The sequence below is a fragment of the Emydura macquarii genome, unplaced genomic scaffold (assembly GCF_026122565.2).
Source record: "Emydura macquarii macquarii isolate MOO-44397 ecotype Brisbane River unplaced genomic scaffold, CSIRO-AGI_Emac_v2 contig_2994, whole genome shotgun sequence".
Lineage (NCBI taxonomy): Eukaryota > Metazoa > Chordata > Testudines > Chelidae > Emydura > Emydura macquarii.
The window spans coordinates 3,253,883-3,276,353 of record NW_027133131.1 but is presented as its reverse complement, the minus strand read 5'-3'; the positions used below and the strand labels follow the sequence as shown (position 1 = coordinate 3,276,353).

The following is a 22,471-nucleotide window of genomic DNA, read 5'->3' as shown; positions in this document are numbered from 1 at the left end:
CCCTAGAAGAATCCCCCGAGCAGATCGGTCAGCAAAACATCCAGTCTTGATTTTCAAAACCAGATGCCTTCTCTCCCGTCTGAGATTGGCTAGCGACAGCATCCCGGCAGAATGGTCGTTTCACAGGAATGCGTCCATTTCCATCCCATTTCATTGGCGGGGGGAGGAATGGGCAAAACAGCGTTCGATGAGCTCAGAACATTCTGTTTCGCCGTTTTCGGAAGGGAGGGTTGCCACCTTCCTTTCACACCCACTGTCTGTCATGGAGAATTTTCTTTTTTCCACGATAAACATTTTACCCCGAAGCTCTTTCGTGATGACGTTGAAAGGAAACGTTTTGATTTTAGTCTGGTGGAATATTTTGCCAAGCCCCAAACGAGTGGTTTGGGGGTTGTTGTTAGAGGGACATTTTTGGAATGATTTTTCACAGGAAATTTCCGAATTGTTTTGCTTTCGTCCTGTTCCGAGTGGAATTCCCCCCCCCCCCAATATAGAATTTCCCACAGAATGGAAAATCCAGTCCCTGGCTCTGATTCGACCCCCTGGTGGTTTCTCCCTGACCCCTGCCACAGGGGCGGTATACCAGGGCAGTGGATGTGTCGGAGCAGCAGTGCTGCCTAGTGGTCACTGCTCTGGAGGTTAATGACTAAGAGAGCTGAGTTCTGTCCTGTGTCCCGGCTCAGGCTGTTTTCAGTAACAGGGGCTGTAGATGGGGGCAGCCCTTCCTGTCCCTTAGTGGTGACCTGTAGCCGGGTAAGGCGCTGGCTCGTCAGACTCGAGCTCAGGCTTGGATGGGGTTAAATTGGGGAAGCCTCGGTGGGAGCCAGACCAGATCCAGCATCTCTGACAGCTGGCTCGCCTGGGCACCAGCTAAGGCAGGAGAACCCGCCGCCGAGCCGCTTGTGTAAGGCGTGAGAGGGCCCGGGGGCATTTTCCATGGGAGTCGCAGGCTCCTGAGTAGATCGGGCAGCCGGCTAAGAAGCCGCACGGCAGCTCATGGGAGCTGAGCCAAGCTGTTGGCATGAAAGCAGGAACCAGACGAAGCTGGGCACCATTTGTGGGGGAGCCTGGGGTGGCGCACCCCGATTTCAGGGGCGGAGCCTGGGCAACGTGCCCCAATTGCAGGGGGTGAGATCTGACCCCTTGACTCTAATGGAGTGATGCCAATTTACCCCCGCCGGGATCTGGCCCGTAGAAGTCAGGAATGGGAAGTACCCACTGACTCCCACTCCTGGGGCCATGCCAGGTTCCCCCTGCAGGGCGTTCCCCGGGGCTTTGTCCCGGCTTCCCTTGCTGCTCATTCCCTGGCGGAGAATCCCCAGCCAGAGCTGGCTGGCCGCCACGGAGCTTCGTCTGAAATTCGGCTTCACCTCTCGCCAGCTGCTCTTCGGTGTCTATCCAGGATGCTCAGCAGAGCTGGAGCAGCTCGGGGGTGGGGGGCAGGTGAGGGGCAGGCGTGGGAAGCAGCTCGGCCAGGCGGGCGGGGGGCAGCAGGTGTGTGGGTGGCAGTGCTGGCGCTGAGAGTCCGGATTGACGGGAGTAACGTGCCCGTGCGGTGAAATCACCTGCGATTAACCCTGCTCTCCCTGGCGCTGAGTTCTGTGCCAGCCCCTTTGGCGGTGGGAGGGAGGTGAAGGGAAGTGCGTTGGCATTCCCAAGCCCAATGGTTGGGGCTTGGATCTGGCAGAGTTTGTTGTTATTTTGTGCAATCCAGTAACGCCAAGCGGCCTCAAGTGAGATCAGGGCCTCATTGTGCCAGGCGCTGCACATAGAATCGTAGGACTAGAAGGGACCTCAGGAGGTCATCTAGGCCAGTCCCCTGCACTCAAGGCAGGACCAAGCATTATCTAGACCATACCTGACAGGTGTCTGCCCAACCTGCTCTTAAAGATCTCCAGTGACGGCGATTCCACAGCCTCCCTCGGCAATTTGTTCCAGTGCGTAACTGCCCTGCCATTTCCTAATATCCAACCTAAACCGTCCTTGCTGCAGTTTAAGCCCTTTGCTTTTTGTCCTACCCTCAGAGGTTAAGGAGAATAATTTTTCTCTCTCCTCCTTGTAACAACCTTTCATGTACTTGAAAACCGGTATCACGTCCCTCCTTGGTCCTCTCTTCTCCAAGCTAAACAAACCCAATTTTTTCAAGCTTCCCGCACAGCTCGTGTTTTCTAGCCCCTTCGTCATTGTTGTTGCTCTTCTCTGGACTTTCTCCAGTTTTTCCACATCTTTCCTGAAATGTGCCGCCCAGAACTGGACACAACATTTCCATTGAGGCCTAATCAGCGCGGAGCAGAGCGGAAGAATGACTTCTTCTACAACACTCCTGCTGACACAGCCCAGAATCACGTTTGCTTTTTTTTGCACCAGTGTGACACTGTTGACTCATATTTAGCTTGTGATCCACTCTGAGCCCCGGATCCCTCCCTTCCTAGGCAGTCATTTCCCAGTTTGTATGTGTGCACACGGGCGGACTGGCCATCTGGCAGTTCTGGCAAATGCCAGAGGGGCCGGTGCACTCAAGGGCTGGTGGGCCGGTTGGCCTGTGGTGGAAGACTTTCATCAGGCCCTCCAGCTGGGCCTGGCAGAGCCCAGCAGCTGCTCCCCCTCCCAGCCCCCTTCCCACCACGTGGGCCCAGTGGCGCTCTAGCCAGTGTGCTTTAAATGGTTTTAGTCCCAGTCCATCACAGTGTGTGCAATTGATTGTTCCTTCCTAAGTGGAGCACTCTGCATTTGTCCTTATTGAATTTCATCCTATTTACTTCAGACCATTTCTCCAGTTTGTCCAGATCATTTTGAATTTTCATCCTATCCTCCAAAGCACTGGCAGCCCCTCCCGGCTCGGTATCATCTGCAAACGTTGTCAGCGTAGTCTCTGTCATAGAATCGTAGAAGATGAGGGTTGGAAGGGACCTCAGGAGGTCATCTGGTCCAACCCCCTGCTCGAAGCAGGACTGACCTCAGCTAAATCATCCCAGCCAGGGCTTTGTCAAGCCGCAGCTTAAAAACCTCTAGAGATGGAGATTCCACCACCTGTGCCATTATCTAAATCACCGATGAAGCTATTGAACAGAACTGGACCCAGAACTGATCCCTCGGGACCCCACTTGATATGCCCTTCCAGCTTGACTGTGAACCCCTGAGAACTACTCCCTGGGACGGATTTTCCAACCACTTGTGCACCCACTTTATAGTAGGTTGTGTTTCCCTTCTGTGTTTGTGAGACGATCACGTGAGACGGTATCAAAAGCCTTATAAAGTACCACAGCCACCACTTCCCCCCATCCGCGAGGCTTGTTACCCTGTCAAAGAAAGCTGCGAGGTTGGTCTGACACCATTTGGTCTCGACAAATCCATGCTGCCTGTTACTTACCATCTTATTCTTTTCGAGTGTTTGCAAACTGATCGCTGAAATATTTGCTCCATTATCTTTCCTGGTACTGAAGTGAAGCGGACTGGTCTGTAATTCCACGGGTCGTCCTTATTTCTCTCTTGCGTGAGGGGCACTCTGTTTGCCCTATGTACATACATAGCCAGAGATGGTCCAAGTCCCGGAGAGATCACAGTTTAAATAGACAAAGCAGGGGACGGGAAACTTAGGCGCTGAGCGGTGAAGGGACTTAGATCTGCCCCACCCTCCGCAGTAAAATAACAGCAAGGCCTGCATTCTAGTCCCAGCTCTGCCACTGAGCTGAGTATGTCCTCCCCCCCCCCATGCCTCACTGTGCCTCAGTTTCCCCTGCCACCCCTTTGGAGGTGCTTTGCTTGTTGTGAGCAGCAGAGCAGACCCCCCCATGGCACAGACGCCTGCTCGTGTTCCCAGAGCTCTCGTGGGCGCCCCCAGGCTCCACTTGGATTTGCTCCCTCACAGTTTGCGTTTTGAGTCTAATTTGACGAGATGCTGTTTGTTTCCCCGCCCCCTCCCCCTGTCAGGAAGTATAATGGGTTGTTAAAGGCTCCACGCCTGGCTTGGGGGTGCTCCTGTCCTTCCCGCCGCGCCCGGGCACCGGGCCAGGAGGCACCCTGGGGCCAGCTGGAGGAGCGAAGTGACGCAGCGGGAGGCAGGGGCGGAGAAGGAAGGGGGCAGAGAGCGCATGGGGGGCACCTGCGCTGCATGGGCCGTGATCGGGGCACGAGTCAAGGAGGACTTTGGGCTGAGTCCCCAAGGACGCGAGAAGGGGGTGTCCGCGCCGGTCACTCCCCCTCCCTGGAGGACGCTGGCTTTCCTTATTGCTTCCACCACACAGCCATGGGAAAGGCGGGGCCAGATGCCACGGTGAAGGGCAGGCAGCAGGGCCACAACCTCACCGCCCCTCCTACGCGCGGGGCAGGGGCAGCGTGGACTCCTGCTTCCAGTTGTTCAGTCCCTGAGCCCCTCCCCGCGGGGATCCCCGGGAGGCGGCTGAGATACTGCCCGGGGCGGGGACGGGGTGGGCTGGGCTGCCACCCGTGTCCCGGCTCCCCTTCGGCGTCGCAGCCTCATCGGAGGAAGGAGCGCTTGCTCCCCCGCTGCCCGCATCTCTGCCCCAGGACGCCACGCGGCCTCCCTGCTCCGCCCCTTCGCCCACCTGGGTGCCCGCCGAGTGGGCGCCACAGCGGCCCCATGCCCGCACGCCAGGGGCCTTTTTGGATTCCAGGGGGCCCCGTTCACTCGAAGCAGGTGTGCATTTCAGCGCAGCGTGGCCGGGGTCAGGAGGTTTCCATCCCAGGCGCTGCAGATGGAGGGAAGTGGGGGGGCTGCTTAGGCAATGCAGGATCCCCCCACCTTCTCCCCCACCCCAGTTGGATAGCCGGTTACGCTCCGTGCTGCACTGTGGGTCCGTGCAGCCACAACCAGCAGAGATCTCGGCCTTTGGGGTCTTGCCGTCCCAGCTGCCCTGCTGTCCCGGGGCCAGGAGATTTTCGGGGATCAGTTTCCCTCGGTCATCATCCGGCTTCAGGCACACACGGTTCCCTCCCGGGCAACCCGAGCAGGACTAAGGGGGAGGAGGATGGAGCAGGAGCAAGTGGGAAAGCGGCCAAAGCAAGGAAGTAGCTTCCCTCGGTTCTTGTCTGTGCCAGTGGCCGCCGTGGTCCGACCCTTGCCAGCTGCCTGCCCACCGTCTCGCCGCTAGCGAGGAATCTGGCTCAGCCCCTGCATGGGGCGTCCATGCTGCCACGCTTGGCTTGAGCCGGCAGGGTCTGGTCTCTGAGATCCCCGTGAGGGGAACCATGGCAACCTCCCTGCTGGTGCCTGTCAGGTACACTTGGGGGTGGGGGTGGGGAGTGCGTTTGTGCCCCTCGGGGAGGGCGTCGCTTCCTTGGCCAGGTCTCAGAGTGAGCCTGGCAACGAGCCTGTAATTAGCGACGCCAGCCTTGGGTATCTACGAGGTCATGCCCGTCGCTCAGACAACATCCGGGCCCTTGATGTGAGAGGCAGTCCCAGTCCGAATAGACACGGTGGTGGGAGGGGAAACTGAGGCACAGGGCGGGGACGTAGAGGGCTGTGGGTCAGAACAGAGGGTCATGAGCCGAGATGGGTACGCAGGCAGCCCAGGGATGGGCTCGCAGAAGGCTGCGGGTTGGGATTGAGGGGCACCGGCAGAGCCGGGGCGGGGGGCAGGGAGGCCCCTTGGCAGAGCTGTGGTTGGGAAATTTGCACGTCGCCGGCCTACACAAAAGCAGAGGCCAGTCCTGCTCTCGGCACCGGACACGCCTCCTGTTTGCTTCCAAACCAGCTCTCTAGCAAGCCGTTTGCATAGCTGTTTTTGCCCTCCGGTGTTCAGAATGCTAGTTACTTACTATCAGGTCCATCCCGGGAGCACCCAGACACCCCAAACCAGGATTAGGGGCCTGTTGATCAGGGCTGCACAGATGGAGGGTGAGAGGCAGCCCCTCCCCTGCAAAGCTCACGGTCAAAATAGACGAAGGGCGGGAGGGGAAACTGAGGCACAAAGCCAGGAAGGGAAAACAGGAGTCTTTTGCCAGAGTGGTATCCACTGGACTGGGATGCTTTTTCAGATGCCTTTCTCAAAAGCACTCATGGGTGCCCAAGCTCCCGTTTACCGAGTGTCTCTCCCGTCCCTCCTTTTTAAATGCGTTAATAATGCCCAGAGAGAGGATGACAGGAGACAATGCTGGGAAATTACCTCTGACCTCACTCTGCAATCAGCCGCGTTTGTGGTCTCACCGCTTGGCAGATCCCAGCGTCTTAATGAGCCGCCTGGCGGCTGATTCGGATTGGGAAGTTGACCATTATGTCTCATCTCTGAAACGAGCCGTCATCATCCGATATTGTGTCTCTGAAGCGCCTTTCTCCCCCCGCTTCTGGGGCCTGATCACAAACACACATTGCTAGCGCCAGATGGGAAAAGCTAGCCAAACTGGGGAGCCGGGGAGGGGGGTTTTTACCCCCATTTGCTCCCCACGAACTCTCCCACTGAGATCAACGAGGCTCCTAAGCGCTGATTTCTCTGGACAGGGGGATCAGCACTCAGCTGTGCGCTATACTCCGGTCTCACATTTACAGTGCTGTTGGTCTTCTGCGTATTTACGGCAGCACCCAACGAGTCCACCTGAGATCAGGGCTCCTCAACAGACCGGGCATGAGAGGGGAAACCGAGGCAGAGGGTGGGGCAGCGACTTGCCCAAAGTCCCAGGGCAGGGCAGCGTAGGCAGAACCGGGCACGGACCCAGTCACTTGCTGTTGTGTTAGGATGAAGGCCGTGACGTGCAAAAAAAACCCTGTTTCTGCTCCGGGCCAAGGCACGCTTTGTGCGGGGGAAGGGTTAGAACTGGCCACCCTGCCAGCCAGCTGCCCGATTGGTACCTGGGATGCCCAGCTGTTTGCAGCTGCATCTCAGGCTTTCCTGTAAGAGCCATGTGCCAATCCCTCCCCGGGCATCGCCAGCAGCCCGTGCTCTGTCTGGGCACGGAGGAGCCTGCCCAGTGAGTGATCCCGCCGCACGTCACCGCCTCCAGGGCTGTGGCAGACCCGTCGCGCTCTCTCTCCAGCGGGCGCCTGGCACAGCCGACGCCTCTTCTCCCTGGCTTTGCTCAGACGCACCCCCGCTGGCCCAGCTGAGCCCCCGCCAAGCTCAGCTCAGCTGTGGAGCTGAGTCCTGGCGTCGCTGCGCGAATGGGAGCCATGATCAAGCAACTAATTCGTAGGCTCTGAGAACGCTTGGTATTTATTGAACACCTTCTCATCAACCCCTCGTGTGCTGTGCGGTCCCTGAATTCCCTCTTATTGGTAATGGGGGGTCTCAGGGTTATCACTTGTCATTTTCCACAGCCCATCCGCTATCACAGCGGCCTTCATGGGTGATATTGGCAGTGCAGCCTAGTGGGCAGAGTAGCAGACTGGGAGTTGGGGGCTCTGCCCACCCTCCACTCGTCCTATGTGAGACCTGGGATGAACCAGTTCAGCTCACCTCTTTGGCTTGAGCAGCAGAGCCGATTGCCGGGCCTGGCTGGGTGGTTTCCATTAGCAGGAGGAATGGATGCTCTGAGTCAGGTCTGTCCTTGGAGCCACCCGGCTGATTTACAAGATGGACAGAGTCCCCGCTCCCTGAACGCAGCAGAAGAAAAAAAACAGCAGGCAGCTTCCTTGCTCCGAAATCCCCAGGTCTGCCCTCTGGCAGGCTCCGTGCCCAAAGAGCTCTGTCTCGCGGTGACCTGCTCACAGCTCCTGGCTTCCTCAGCCTCCAGGGCCCACAGGCGGCTGTATCTCCTCTCCCCACAGAGACCCCCTGAGCTCACACAGCCCAGTTGTGACCTGCCTGTGCGGCCGTGCCTGGGACGGGGGTCTCTGTTCTTTGCAGTGCCTTAGCGGGCTTTAACGAGGCCTGTGATTGGCTTTGGATCTAAGGTGACTCCTCCGAGGGTGGCCTCTAGCATCTCTCCACACCACAGTGATAAACAGAGCTGGGAGCTCCTGGGCAGGAAGGAACCAAGGGCTAGTCTAGGGCAAATGCCCTCTGACTAAAGAAGGCCACCCCCTGTCCCACAGTGAGCAGAGACAGGGAAAGTCCAGAGCAACTCAGCTGGGTTTTTCGGTGAAGACTCCTGAATATGGGAAAACTCCTCTGGTGATACTGAGATGTATTAACGGTAACAGCTAGTGGGGGAGACGGGACGTTGTGCTAGGTGCTGTACAAACACAAAGTGAGAGACATGCCCCGCTCCCAAGAGCTCACGGTCTAGATAGCAATGAGTGGGAGGGGAAACTGAGGCACAAATCACTTTTGGGGGGACATACAGTACTTTTCATCCATCGAGCTCAAAGCACGTCACAAAAAGAGCGAAGAATCATTATCCCCAGACTACAGGCTGGTAAACTGAGGCACAGAGCCACGGTGCAGCTTGCCCAAGGTCAGCGGCAGGGCTAGGAACAGAACTTGTGTCCTTAGTCCCAGGTGAGAACCCCTCCCCACTAGATCTCACTGCTCCTTGGACCCCTGCCCTGAAGAGTTGCTAAGACATACAGTGCCCCATCCAGCCAAGATGTGTAAAATCAGCAGCAATCCGCACGGCCCTGGGGAGCCGGTCCTGAAGCAGAGGAATAAGAGGAAACCAGCAGCAGAGCAGCATGGAGCAGGATAGCAGAGGCGGGTGATGGCCTCCGTCACGGGGGCAACCCCTTGCTTGGGTGGGTGAACGAGTTGGCAGAGCAGTGCCAGGCCCCAGGTCCACGTCCCGACTTCGGAGCGCTTTCTGCAGCTCACCCCACCTGCAGGCAGATGGGGGACAATGGACTGTCCGGGATGCGAGGAGCCAGGGGGTCTCTGCCGCCTCCCGAGGGGCACACAAGCGTGCGGCTAAAGGGTCCTGGCCATCCCTGCCTGGCAGATCCAGTGTATAAAAGGAAACATCCAGGCATCTGAGCACCGATCCTTTTGATGCCCTGCATCTGCTCCCCCTCCCCCAGCCCCCTTTGTGCGCGGATGTGCTGATAAGAGATGTCTTCTTCACGGCGGACGGGTTTTTTAACAGCCAGGCTTCCCTTTGATCCCCGCTGACTGGCATTTCAAACGCCGCAGCCTGGGCCAAGCGACACGCGGGAGGCCTAGACGGAGCGAGCGAGGGGGAGAAAGGGATTGCGGAGGGGCGCTGTCTGTTTCCATCCGCCACGGAGCCGCTTGCACATCACGTGGCAGCTCCCTGTACTCTGCCCGGCGCAGGGGTGCCCGGTTCCGGCATTCAGGGTGCAATGGGGGGCTAGCTGCCTGCCTTTGGGGCAGAGGGGTGTGACACCTGGCAGGTCTGGGGCTTTCAGATGCTCGTTCCATTGCTGCGCCCACCTGGCCGAGTCTCAGCACCGTGCGTCTGCTGGAATGTGGGCTCTGGTAGGAGCTATGTAGGGCGGGGATTTTGAAAGTCCCGGAGAGCTGGAGCCAAGGGATGTCAGCCGGTGCCCGAGCTGCTTTTTGGAGGATCCCAGCCTCTGTCTGAACATGCTCTAGCTCGCCCACCAGATATGGGCTGGGTGCGGAAATCCCTGGGGAAGAGGCTCTGGAAGGTCAACCTGGACGCTCACACTGGTCCCTTCTGATCGTGACTCGATGCCAGCCTGACGACCCTGGAGAGCCAAAACCCAGGTCCTGGCGTAGGCACCTCAATATCTTTGAGGATCTGGGCCCACGTCCCCAGGAAGGTACACCCTGGGCAGCGCCTGGGTAAGCTACCGAACCCTCCCCGCCTCCCCACTGATCTCCCTCGGCCCTCGCCCAGGGGGACCCTCTCTGAGGCGGCCGGCAAGCCCCGGTGCCCAGCGCGGTGATGGATTTTGTGAGGCGGGCACTGGGCTGCCCCCGTCCCGCGCCAGACGATGCTTGTTCAACACCAGGCACCGCTTTGTCGGCTGCGTGGCTGGGGAGCCTGATTTCACGGCTCACTGAGCCGGCTTTGTTTATGGCCGTGCTTGGCTGTTTAATTGACAGGAGCTGCCGGTCGGCCAGCAGCTCCTCTCCCGACGGGCCCTCCAAGCCGGCTGGAGGATTTCCTTCCCTCCCGGCTACGCCAGAGCAAGGGAGACAAAGGCCCAGATCCTCACTGGTAAGCGCCTAACTCCCATCGGTTTCAATGGGAGTTAGGCGCGGGGCCTAAGCCCTTTAATGTATCTCAGGCTTGAGCATCCTCAGGAGAGCAGGGGCCGTTCCCCTGCTTTGCCCTTGGCGTTGTCGCTGTGGCAGCTCGTGACCACGAATGGCTGATTAGGACTGTCACAGGGGGCGCTGGCCCTTTAAGGGGAGGCGGGCTTAGCCGCACCTGGGCCAGGTGTTGGCTGATCCTGGCAGGCCCCTGGCCCTAAACTGACTGGCTTGAACCGCTTCTCGCTTGGGAAGGAGGCTAACTCTGGACCCCCCCCCGTTAAAGGGCCAGCTCGCCCTGTGATGAGGACCTGGACCCGGCGGGGCGATGGCTGGCACGCAAAGCCAGCTGGCTCATTCATTGCCAGCTCATCACATTTGTCTCGCTGTGGCTGGGATGCTCAGATCTCATCTTCCAGGTCCTGTACTGATCTCTCACCTGGGGGGATGGGGGGGGTCAGGAAGGAATCCATCCCCACCCCACCCCCCTGCCATCTGCAGCAGTGCATTGCTGGCCAGGTGCAACCTGGGCTTTTCTCCCCCAGAGGCATCAGATATTGGCAGCTGCTGGGAGCAAGAGGCCGCAGCTGATGGGCCAATGGCAGGGGCTGAGTCCGTCCTGCCCAGCCCGGATCTGGGTAGCTGATTTGCTGCTGTGAGGGGTGAGCCGTTCGGCACCAATCAGCCTGCGGGAGGGATGATGATGTCATCGCCGGGAAGGATTGTTACTGGTGCTGAGACAGGCTTTGCCCAGCGATAGGAGGCTGAGCGTTGCACCAGCAGCATAGGCAAGACCTGCGGGCTAGGGTGGGGAAGCAGCTGCAGCCCCCTGGGGTCACCGTCGTGGATCAAGGTGCCCAGGCCCCTTTGCACGAGTTTGAAGTGCTGCGTGGGCACATGGCAGGCGCCCTGCCCAGTCCGCACATGCCCGCCTGGCACCCGGCGGCGGGGCCCCTCGATCCAGCATCGTTCCGGGCAGAGGGAGAACAAATCAGCGGGGCAGCGATTTGCACTGGGGCTAGCGACCGGGGAAAGGGTGGGGCAACGGAGAATTAGGCCCACGGCGTTTGGAATGCCCTGTTGGGGGAAGAAGCCGTCGCACCAAAGGGTCCAGGTGACGGCATGAAACTGGGCGTCCTTGCCGGCGAGATCTCAGGCGGCGGTGTAGCTCTCCATCACCCGATCGGGGGCCTGACTTTCAAAGGACCTCAGATGCCTCTGAGATAGTCCAGTAGCAGAAGAGTGCAGCAAACTGGCTGGGGTGGGGGCTATGCTCTAGTGCAAATTTCAGGCCTGGTTTTTGGGGGCCGCGCCCTTGTAAAAATCTGACTCTTCGTCCTGGCGTGGGCCCGGCTGTCGAGAAAAGGGAGCAAGGAGGCGGTGGCCGAGGTGGTGCAAAAGGAAGAGGGTTTTGTAGCTCTCCGCCCCAAAGCGATTGTTCGGCCCTGTCAGGGGTGAGATATTAAGCCACTGCTTTCCCCCGCCTCGCAGCGAAGCTGCAGGGCAGAGACCTCTAAGGACCTTCACTGTGCTCTCGCTGGCGGTCCTGCTCCCGTTGGTGCCGGGATTCTCCTTCGTTAGCACTAAGTGGGAGGGATCAGGAGGGGGGGTGTCTCCGGGGAACCATCAGCCACACGCTTCAGGCACCCAGCCAAGCACGACCAATCCAGTGGGTGCCCGCAGGTCCCAGCCCTGTCCCAGTGCACCTAGTTACCCTGCGTCTTGGGAATCACCCGAACGGCCCCGTCTCTCCCTCGTGCCAAGCAGCCCTTGGAACGTGATAGAAGCCGGGCAGAGGCATGGAGGGCAGCCGGACGTTAATGATCTGTGAGGCTATCACCTGACGGCTGTGTGCCAGGGTGAAGGGGAGTTCCCGGCACCCTACGAGCCCGGTGTTGTGTTTGATGTCTGGGCACGGATATAGGGCAGTGTCCGTGGCTCGGTCCCGAGCCCAGGGGTTCCCTGTGGCTGACCCGAAACCCTTTAGCTTCCCAGCTGCGGGACAGGCCGCTTGCTACCCGGATTTTGCATCCCTGCAGGTGTGGGGAAGCAGAAGGGCGTGGGGAGGCGTTTGCCCCGTCTCCCCCGCGTCTGCTCCTCTCAGCTCTCGGGGCTGGAGTCCCGCAATCCCCGAGGGCCGGGGCGGCACAACGCAGTGCCAGCCGGCGGCGTCTGTCAGAGCGGCGCTTACATAACAACCCGAGACAGCGGTGCCTTTCCGGCCGTCAGCCCGGGGAGAGAGCCAAGCCTGTCGCTGCGACTTACTGCGCGGGGCAATCACCAAGTCAAGGCGCTGAGCGGGAGAAGAGGGCGAATTTCGGGCTGCCTGGGCAATCACGGCCTCGCTGGATTCGCTGGCTAAACCCCGACTCTCGCCCCTGCCCGGGAGTAGGATGGCTCCAGCCGGGAGCGAGAAATAAGGCCCGGTGCCCCCTGAGTGGCTGCAGACGTGACTCTCCCTCGGGCAGTGCCCTAGTCTCGTGCCACCAGCCTGAATTTCACTCAGCCTGCTTTCTAGTGTCTCCCTAAAAGGGGAGGGGGCAGTTTACTGGTCTCCTGCCCCCCCATCTGTCCCTGTGTCCCTGCAGCACAGTCAGAGGTGCCTAAGGGAGTTAGGCACACGACTGGCTTCCATTGGGACTTAGGCTGCTCTTTGGGCCCCTTGGAAAAAGGCCTTCCCGGGAAGGACGGATGGCCTAGTGGTGAGAGCTGGTTCAATGCCCTTGCTCTGCTGCCTTGGGCAAGTCACTTAGCTACTCCGTGCCTCAGTTTCCCCATCTTTAAAACAGGATAATACTCCCTGTACCTCACGGGGGCGGGCGAGCTGAAGGGCATGAGGTGCTCGGATAGGATGGTATTGGGAACCTGACACAGATCGCCTAGGGCATGCCTGACTAGGATCTTAGGAGGGGCGGGTAGCATCCTCCCTCGCGTTAGTGAAAGGAGCCCCTACGCGGGGCTGGCTGAAGTGGCCGTCTGGGTTCATGGCATCGGCTGACGTGGCTGGATCAGGTTGGCACCTGCTGGCAGCCGTCCGACGTGGCGCTGGGGGCCTGCATGGGAGGTGGCACCCTGGGCATCCGGCTGTCAGGAAACGCCCACGGCTCCGGGGCCGCAGCCTTGGTCCTTGTCTCGCCAGGGTCGTTCGGCAACGCGCTGGGCACTGTTGCTAAGCAACTGCTCCATGGTAACGCAGAGAGAAGGGATTCGTGCTGCCGGGCCGGGCCGTGGAGCCCGGGTGGGCGAAGCCCGTGGCGGGGCCTGTCCCGCCGGCCGTAGCCTGGGCCCAGAGTCGCCCCAGGGGAAGCCTCCCCCGGGGACCGGCACCAGAGCCCTGCAGAGAGATGCCCTGGGCCAGGGCAAACCGGCGGAGAAAGGACATTCATCAGCCAGGCCTCTCACCACCCCCCGGCCCCCTGCTGCGGGGGCATCGATAACCCAGTGTCTCCCCTCTTTCAATGCCCTCTCTGTGCGGCTTCTCCAAGCCCGGGCGCCCCGGGGGCTCCATTCAGCTTCCAGCGTAAAGACCCAGGCTCCAGACCCTGCCATCCCGCGGCTGGCACAACCCCGCCTCCACGTCCTGCCGGGGACCGGGTCAATACCTTGGCCTGATGGGGGAGCGCTCGGCAGTTCCTGAGCCGGACCCCTGCCGCCAGCCTCGAGGCCCCTTGGCACCAGAGCGCCAGGTCGAGCCGGGCTCGAGGTGAGAGGCAGGGGCGGGCCAGGCCCACGGATGCCAGCGGCGCTCGGATCCCCATTGCGTCCTCCCAGGCCTGGCTCCTGTCCCTGACTCTGTCCCGGCCAGCTTGGGGAGCCGTGGCTCTTCCGGTCGAGAGGGTGGTCGTGAGTGGCTGCTCGTGCCTCCATCCCCAGCCCACCCTTCCCCGAGCCCCGTAGGCCTGGCACCCGCCGGTTGCCTGAGGTGCCGTGGGAAATCGAGCAGAGCCAGCCTCCCCCGGGTGCAGCGGGACACGGCAGCAGGTCCTGTCGGTGCATCAGCTGGGCAGCGGCAGAGAACCAGCCGCGATTCACCGCCTGCGTCCACAGCTGGCGGGGGAGCAGGAATGGCGGGAGGGGCCTGGCGGTTCCATCTCGGCAGCAAATGGGGCCCGGGGGCCACTGCACAAAACCATCAGCCCAGCGCAGCAAAGGCTGTGGGGAGGTACAGCTACGCCAGCACAGCCGGGACAGGGTTAAACACACACACACGCGCGCGTGCACAGCTCACGCCTGAGCCATGCGTGTTGTGCACCGGCCCACCCTCGCTCACGCAACCGATCAATCCCTCCATGCTGCCTGCGTCTTCACACGCGTGCCCACATACGTGCCCTCGGCACTTCTGCGGCCACGTGCGCTGTAAGCGTGCTCACACACACGAACGCGTGTGCACACACAACATTCATTTGTCGCTCCATCCATCCATCCCCATGCACATCTCTCTCTCCTTCCCCATAGAGACCCATCCCTCCATCCATCCCCATACAGACCCATCTCCGTATCTATCAGCGTCTCTGACATGCCTGTCACTCCAGTATCCAGTCGCTGGCACAGGGAACACACAAAACCTGCCCTGCTCGGATCCACACCCTCGCTGCCCTCACCCGGGCTTGCGGTCAGCTCACGCCAGCCCTCTGTTCTCCCGCCTCCTCTCCCGGCCCGTCACAAGACTCACTCCCATCAGGCCGCGTCCTTCTCCTCTCGGGCGGCGTTGTGCCCACACGGCTCCTGCCAGGGCCCGGTGCCGGCTGCCTGCCCTGCCACCAGTGTATACAGAGCCGCTTGTTGTTCTGGGGTGGAGGTGGCTCTGCCCGGCCAGGCGACTGGCACTGATGGCTGGCCCCATACCGCGTCCCGCAGCAGCTGGGCTGGGGATCACAGCCTCGGGGCTCGGTGCTGAGATCCGAGCCCTGCGCCCCCAAATTCCCCGGTGGTTCAGCTCTGCCGAGGGGAGCCCCAGAACCGGATCCTTCGCTCCCTGTCCCTTCCTCACAGCGGGTGGGGGCTCCGTAGACGGCACTGAGCTGCCTGGTGCAGGACGGGCAGCTCTTTAGGGCTCATGCCCCCCTTTCTTTCCCCCCTCAGAGGCCGTAGCGAACAGCCAGGAATGGACACTCAGCCGCTCTGTCCCGGAGCTCAGAGTGGTAAGTGTCTCACTGCCCCGCCTGGCCACCCGGCGGGCGGGAAACATGGGATTTATGCCAGTGACGCCCTGCCTTGGGCTCCCCCCGCCCCGCTCTGCTGGTGCCCCTCAGTCCTGACCCGCAGCCCCCAGCTCTGCCGGTGCCCCTCACTCCCACCTCCCCCACCCCCCGCAGCCCCCTGCTAGCCCATTTCACTGCCTGGCAGCTGATGCTGGGCATCAGTTCAGATGCCCAAGCCCAGAGGCCCGTGGAGCTCCCAGCCCAGTCACGGTGGGGGGCTGCAGAGACCACCAGGGCCTTCCCAACCAGGGCTGGGGGGAGGGATTGGGGGTGCATGGGGGAGCATATTAGCTCCTCTGGGCTCCCGCAGACACAAGGGATCCTCTTGCCCCCCGTGAGGCCAGGCTGGGCAATGGCTCAAAGCCTTGGCCAGTGACTCTTTGGGGGCTGTGGTGGGCGTGGCATTGGTGGGACTGGAGTGGAAGGGCCGGGAAGGGGGTCGGGGGAGGGGGGGATGATGCCCAGCAGGACCGAGTGTGACCTGCCATGACCTCTGCCCTTTGCCTTCGCAGGGCGTCCTCGGGAGCACCAAGAGCGGGAAGTCGGCCCTCGTCCATCGCTTCCTCACCGGCTCCTACCTGGGTCTGGAGCCAGCTGAGAGTGAGTGCCTGGGGGGCTGGTGGGGGTCACGGAGCCGTCCGCCCGGCCTGGCCCTTCCTCGGGCTGCTCCTCTCCTTTATGGCCCTGCCGTGACCAGGATGGGCATTGGCACCCAGGCCAGTAGAGCGGAGCAAGTGCCCCTTCCGTGGCCAGATCCCGCTGGTTCCATGGCCAGATCCTGCTGGTTCTGTGGCCAGATCTTGCTGGATCCGTGCCCAGACTGTGCTGGTTCCGTGGCCAGATCCCGCCCGTTTCGTGGCCAGACCGTGCTGGTTTTGTGGCGGGATCATGTTGGTTCCGTGGCCGAAACGTGCCCCTCCCATGGCCAGGTTGTGCCAGTTCCGGGGTAGAACGTGTCATTCCGGGGCCTGAACGTGCCCCGCAGCCTAGTTTTTGCCACACTCGGATTTTCTCCTGGCTGGGCAGTTCCCCACAGGACGCCTTGGCCTCTCCCCGAGACCCCCTCCCGCTGCCTCCCACCAGCCCCATGGGAGACAGCCCCGTCCGTCCGGTGCATTCCCCTGGCCGCGCCCTGCCTTGGCTCTGTCCCAGCTGTCCCGGGATGGCTCTGTCGATCCCCATCTCCCACCCCTTCGTTCTCCTAATGGCAAGCTGCTGCCGGGCCCGGAGGGTGGGGGCAGTGCGGGGCCCTGGCCCAGCTGCTGGCACAGAAGAAGCTGCCAACAATGGCCCTGATTGAGGCTGGCGCAGCTGACGGGCGGAGGAGAGGGCCGGGCACAAAGAGCTGATACCAGCTTCCCCCGGCCACTGTTCAGAGCCAGACTAGACAGAAGGGCTAAGTCACCAGGGCCGGCAACTGGCCCTGTCGCAGCTGGAAAGTGCTTCGGCCTCCAAGGTCCTCTTGGGCTCTGCGGTCCATGGGCCCTGCTGGCGAGTGCGTGGCACGGACAGCTCTGCCGATGCCCCTCACTCCCGACCCACAGCCCCCGGCTGTCCCAGCCCTGGGCGTCCCCTGAGCAGAGACCATTAACCTGAGCTTTGCGTCACCGTGGGTGCTGATTTTGTGACCTGAGCAAGCCCCCTCTCCCCGAACGCTGGGACGATACCTGCCGAGCTCCGGATACCCGGGGGCAGGCAGAGGCCGTGGGGTACAGGGGGGCGTGCTCAGCGCCTGTTCTCTCCCCCTCTCTCTCTGGGTCTAGGTGGACAGTTCAAGAAGGAAGTCATGGTGGATGGGCAAAATCACCTCCTACTGATCCGAGAGGAAGCGGGCGCCCCAGATGCCAAGGTAACGGCTGGAGGGGGACCTCGGAGAGGCATAACGATACAGCTGCAGCCTGGAGTCTCGCATCCTCTCGGGGGGTGGGAACCTATCTCTCTATCCTACTGCAGAGTACAGGCCGCTCCCAGGTGCTAAATATCCCGCTGCTGATCCTTGGCTCCCGGTGTCTCCACGCCTGGGACGGCCCCGCAGCTTTGGCATCACGATGGGGGGTTCCCTGTTTGTGTGCCGGGGACCCCTCCCCCCGGTGCAGAGATCCAAACCCGGGATCCATCCAGCCCAGTGTCCTGTCTTCCAACAGTAGCCAGGGCCAGGTGCTTCAGAGGGAAGGAACAGATCAGGGAATCTTCGAGTGATCCCTCCCATCGGCCGTTCCCAGCTCTGGCAAACAGCCACCCCTGCCCGTCCTGGCTAATAGCCACCGATGGACCTGTCCTCCAGGAACTTAGCTAGTTTTTTATTGAGCCCCATTATAGTCTTGGCCTTCACAACATCCTGTGGCAGGGAGTTCCACAGGTTGACTGTGCGTTATGTGAAGCAATGCTTCCTTTGGTTAGCTTTAAACTTGCTGCCTGTTCATTTCATTGGGTGACGCCTAGTTCTTGTGTTATGAGGAGTAAATAACACTTCCTTTTTACTGTCTCCGCACCAGCCATGGTTTTATAGACCTCAATCGAATCCCCCCTTCGCCATTGCTTTTCCAAGCTGAAAAGTCCCAGGCTTATTAATCTCTCCTCACATGGAAGCTGTTCCACACCCCTCAGCATTTCAGTTGCCCTTTTCTGTGCCTTTGCCAAGGCCAAAGTATCTTTTCTGAGATGGGGCGACCACTCTTCCCACTCTCTCCCCCCCACACAGTTTGCCAGCTGGGTGGATGCCGTGATCTTTGTATTCAGCCTGGAGAACGAAGCCAGCTTCCAGGAAGTCTCGCAGTACTACAACTTACTGACCAGCTACCGCAGCTCCTCGGAGGTGGCCGTGGCCCTCGTGGGCACGCAGGGTGAGGCGGGGCGTGGGCAGGGCCAGCACCCCGGGGAGGGGAGTGGGTCGAGAGTCGTTGACGGGAGATGGCACAGCTGTACCCTCAGTGGGGGCTTGCTGCAGGCAGGCAGGATGCAGGCGGTGGGGCAGGGGGCTCAGCAGGGGGCGGGGGCCACTGGGGGTGCTGTGAACACAGGAAGGTTCTATCTCCAGCTGTGGGAGGGCAGGGGGGCCTAGTGGTTAAAGCACAGGTCGGGGGGCCAGCAAGGGGTGCTCTCCTCTGGCTGCCGGAGGTGAGGCAGCGGCGAGGAGCTGGTTGGCATCTGTCCACCCTGGCGTCCATCCATCCTGCTGAGCCGGGGCCATCCTTCCTCCCACCCCCCCAGACAAGATCAGCTCCACCAACCCCCGGGTGATTGACGACCCGCGGGCTCGGGCGCTCTGCGGCGACATGAAGCGCTGCCTGTACTACGAGACCTGTGCCACCTACGGCCTCAACGTCGACCGGGTCTTCAGCGAAGGTAACCACCGGGGTGGGGGGAGCCAGGGCGCCCTGGGGCAGGGCAGCCTGGCACCGCAGGGGCGCAGGGGTCAGGGATCCTTGTGATTATGGCTGGGACAGGCTGTCCTCCGGGGGTCCCTGTGGCCGAGGCTGGGGTGATCTGTCCCCCCGGGAGTCCCTGTGGCCGAGGCTGGGGTGATCTGTCCCCCCGGGAGTCCCTGTGGCCGAGGCTGGGGTGATCTGTCCCCCTGGGGGGTCCGTGTGGCCATGGCTGGGGCCAACTCTCCCCCGGCGGGTCGGTGTGGCTGGGCAGTGGGCTAGGCTGGGCTCTTTCCCGGGGGGTCCACGTGGCTCCCTGTCTCTCACGTGACCTTTTCCTTCCTCTCCCAGTGACCCAGAAGGTCGTGACTCTGAAGAAGCAGCAGCAGCTCCTGGCCTCCTGCAAGTCCCTGCCCAGCACCCCCAGCCACTCGGCCGCCTCCACCCCGGTGAGCGGGATCCACCCTGGGCAGGTATGGGGCGAGGCCCCGGCAGCCAGCGCCTCCCTTTGCCGGCAGGGGGCACCACTGCCCGAGGGGCGCCCCTTCCCCAGCCGCCACCAGGCCTGCAGCCCCCTGCACGGAGCCGGCGATGGCCCAGATCCAGCCCCAAAGGCACCTCAATGTCCAGGCCTGTCCCATCTGCCCGTTGAACCCGGGACAAGCACTGTTCTGGCCCTGGGAGGTGTGGGGCATGTAGGCAGAAAATAAAACCCAGGTGTTCTAGCTCCCAGTCCCTGCTGCTTTAACCACTAGGCTGCACTGCTCCCCCAGAGCTGGAGACAGAACCCAAGAGTCCTGCCTGCAGCCTCCCCCACCCTAACCCCTAAACCACACTGACGCCCCGCTCGTCACACTGCCTGGCCCACCGGAGCAGGAGGGTTTCCGTGACCCCAGGGGAACGCGGCCCACGGGCAGCGGATGACCCCAGGTTTCCGGGACTCTTTTCCAGGCCAGCAATGGAGGCCACACGAGCGATTACTCCTCCTCCTTGCCGTCCACACCCAACATCAGCCACCGGGAGCTGCGGAGCGAGGCCTCGGCCGTGATCGGCACCCCCAGCTCCCTGCACCGCGGGGCCAAACGCCGCACCAGCCTCTTCACGGTGAGTCCCCCCCGCCCTCCCCGGAGCGCCCGCCCGGGCATGTCCGACGGGTACCCTTCCCTGTGAGCCCTCACCCCCGCCCGGCCACGCACCGCCGAGCGTTGAAGCCACGAACCGGCACGCGTGGGGTTTGGATCCCAGCCGGCTCGGTGGCGCCCCCCTGTGGTCGGGGCAGTAGTGCGCCCTGGGGCCGGGTTCCTTTTGCGGAAGGCTCCTTGTCGCCTTGCAGAACCGCCGGGGGAGCGACTCGGAGAAGAGAAGCCTGGACAGCAGAGGGGACAACACGGGGAGCGGCCGCAGCATCCCAATCAAACAGGTGAGACGCAGGCGCAGCCGGGATCCAGGCCCCCTCGGCCCCTGGCACCTGACAACCCCCTCCCACGGCCCTAGGGGTGCTCCACAGCCTGGAGAGAGATGGCGTGCACACACACCCCCTGGCACACGCATGCACACAGACCCCGGCACACGCCACACACACCCTGGCACGTGCATGTCCGCCCAGACAAATGCTCAGACATGCACACCAGTACACACGCATTTGGGCACACACATCCACACCGCCATGGACACTCACCCCCACACCCGCCAGCTCCCCAGGGTAACACACACAGCTCCGGGGGGGCTTCCGCTCAGCCGCCGGGGCATCCTGCGTGTCCAGCTCGGCGTCTGACTCTGCCTGCGGGGGAGCAGTCCCTGCACCCCGCTAGGCCGGGCAAGCGCTGTCTCCATCTCCCCCTAGCCCTCCCGGAGGCCCTCTCCCAGGGCCCCTGCTTGCCCGGATACCCAGGTTGAAGTCGGCGCTGGCTCTAATCCGCCGGCTGAGCCGCTCCATCCCCATCAGAGCGGATGGGACGAGATTGGGGAGGCGGGGGTGCAGGCAGCCAGCGCCCTGCAGTGCCCGGCTCTCGGATCCTGTGCCGGGTGCGGGCACCAAATAGCCACTGCGGGCAAGGGGCGACTGGCGACCACGTGCAGACTGTGAATGCGGGGAACGTCCCACCGGTGGCAGACCCTGCCACGCTGAGGCGTGGGGCCGTGCCACCCACAGCATGGGCCGAACACTGGAAGACCCACAGGCATGGTCTTGGCTTGGACGCTGGCTGCCTGTCTCCCTGCAGGCCTGGTGCTGAGGGCAGGTGGTGGCCTAGAGCACTGGACCGGGACCCAGGTGACCTGGGTTTTATTCCCAGCTCAGCCACTGGCCTGCTGGGTGACCTGGAACGTCCCCACTCTGTGCCTCAGTTTCCCCCTCTGTGCAATATGGCTAGTGTTACCGGCCTTGAGAGGCCTCCTTGGCGTCTGTGGCCCTGGGAAGGGTTCGGTCTAGGCCCGTGCCGAGGCTGGCGGGAGGAGGTGGCGCAGGGATGGGCCGGCTCCATAAGTGACCGGCAGCCCCCCCCTCGCTCGCCGTGGGACGAGCCCCTCTGATTCCCTCCGTGGCTGGGCCCAGCACCACCCCCCAACCCCCCCCCCCGCCCCTGGAAGGCAACAGGTCGTTCCAGAGATGGAGCCATCACCACAGAGCATGGGAGAGGGAACTGAATTTGCTTGGTTCCCAGCACACGGGGGGCCCCTCCGGGACCACGTGCCAACCCCCTGGCTATGGGCTGCGCCCCGAGTCACCCCGTTAATCTCCCCCGGCCGTGGCTAACCTCCCGCGCTCCCCCCCCAGAGCTTCCTGCTGAAACGCAGCGGCAATTCGCTCAACAAGGAGTGGAAGAAGAAATACGTGACCCTGTCCAGCAACGGACTGCTCTTCTACCACCCCAGCATCAACGTGAGTGCCTGGCCGGGCCCCCCGCGCCACGATCCTGCCCGGCTCAGCTAGCTAAACACCTGGCGTGCCCAGTGGTTGCCAGCGTGACCCCCCCCCGTCCCCAGGTCCATGACAGCAGCTGGACCAGCCAGATCGTGCCCCCCCTCCTTGCCGCCCCTCCCAGGGGCGTTGCTCATTCAGCGGCTCTCCAGGTTTCCCCATCTCCCCCTGCCCGCTGAGCGTCAGCCCTGCGCCGTCCCGCCAGGGGAGAGAACTCCACGGGCTGGCTACCCCGTCGGGACACCGCCCCGTCGGACGGGCCGAGGGTGGGTGCCGTGATGCCCGGCGCCACGGTGACGGGCACACGGGGCGGAGAGCTGGGTTGAGTTCGCGCCACGGCTGACTCCCCCGTCTCCCGCCTAGGATTACATCCACAGCACCCACGGGAAGGAGATGGACCTTCTGCGCACCACCGTCAAGGTGCCCGGCAAGCGCCCCCCCAGGGCCATCTCTGCCTGCGGCCCTTCCTCCAGCATCAACGGCCTGGTGAAGGACGTCAGCGGTGGGCAGGCGCCGGAGAGTGGTGGTAAGCGACCGGCAGGGCCGGCTCGGTGCTGCCTCCCAGCCGGGGCGCCAGCTGCCGGACCTGGGGTGCTCCTAGGCGGCGTGGGCGGAGGGCAGCCTGGGCATCTCCCTGCTGCCGTGCCAGCCTGGCACCCCTAGGGAAGTGGGGGCAGAGGACTGGATGCTCGTGGGCACAGAGGATGGCTGGGAGGGCAGAGGGAGGTCTGGGTCTCACTGCTGCGTGTGGGGCCTTCATGACACAGAGTGGGGGGCCGGGCTGGCTGCACCAGGAGGCTGTCATTCCAGGGTGACTCCTGCGCCCCCCCACCACCACCACCGCGTGCCCAGCTGTCTCCTTAACACACCAAGCGGCTGCTTAATTCAGCTCAACGGTGACACCTGGTGGCCCGGTGG

At 62.2% G+C, this 22,471-nt stretch overlaps 1 protein-coding gene across 4 annotated transcripts in view; it reads left to right on the top strand.

The window, feature by feature from the left end:
* AGAP2 (ArfGAP with GTPase domain, ankyrin repeat and PH domain 2) overlaps positions 1–22,471 on the top strand; it is a 35,869-nt gene that overhangs the window by 6,000 nt on the left and 7,398 nt on the right. For 3 of the 4 annotated variants that reach the window (XM_067529509.1, XM_067529508.1, XM_067529506.1), the window contains exons 2-11: positions 15,150–15,208; positions 15,781–15,868; positions 17,032–17,117; positions 17,970–18,111; positions 18,479–18,613; positions 18,985–19,106; positions 19,585–19,737; positions 19,967–20,053; positions 21,410–21,514; positions 21,917–22,079. In XM_067529509.1, the coding sequence (XP_067385610.1) occupies positions 15,150–15,208; positions 15,781–15,868; positions 17,032–17,117; positions 17,970–18,111; positions 18,479–18,613; positions 18,985–19,106; positions 19,585–19,737; positions 19,967–20,053; positions 21,410–21,514; positions 21,917–22,079 (1,140 nt within the window). The remainder of the gene's footprint in view (positions 1–15,149; positions 15,209–15,780; positions 15,869–17,031; positions 17,118–17,969; positions 18,112–18,478; positions 18,614–18,984; positions 19,107–19,584; positions 19,738–19,966; positions 20,054–21,409; positions 21,515–21,916; positions 22,080–22,471) is intronic. The other variant, XM_067529507.1, reaches the window with a different exon arrangement.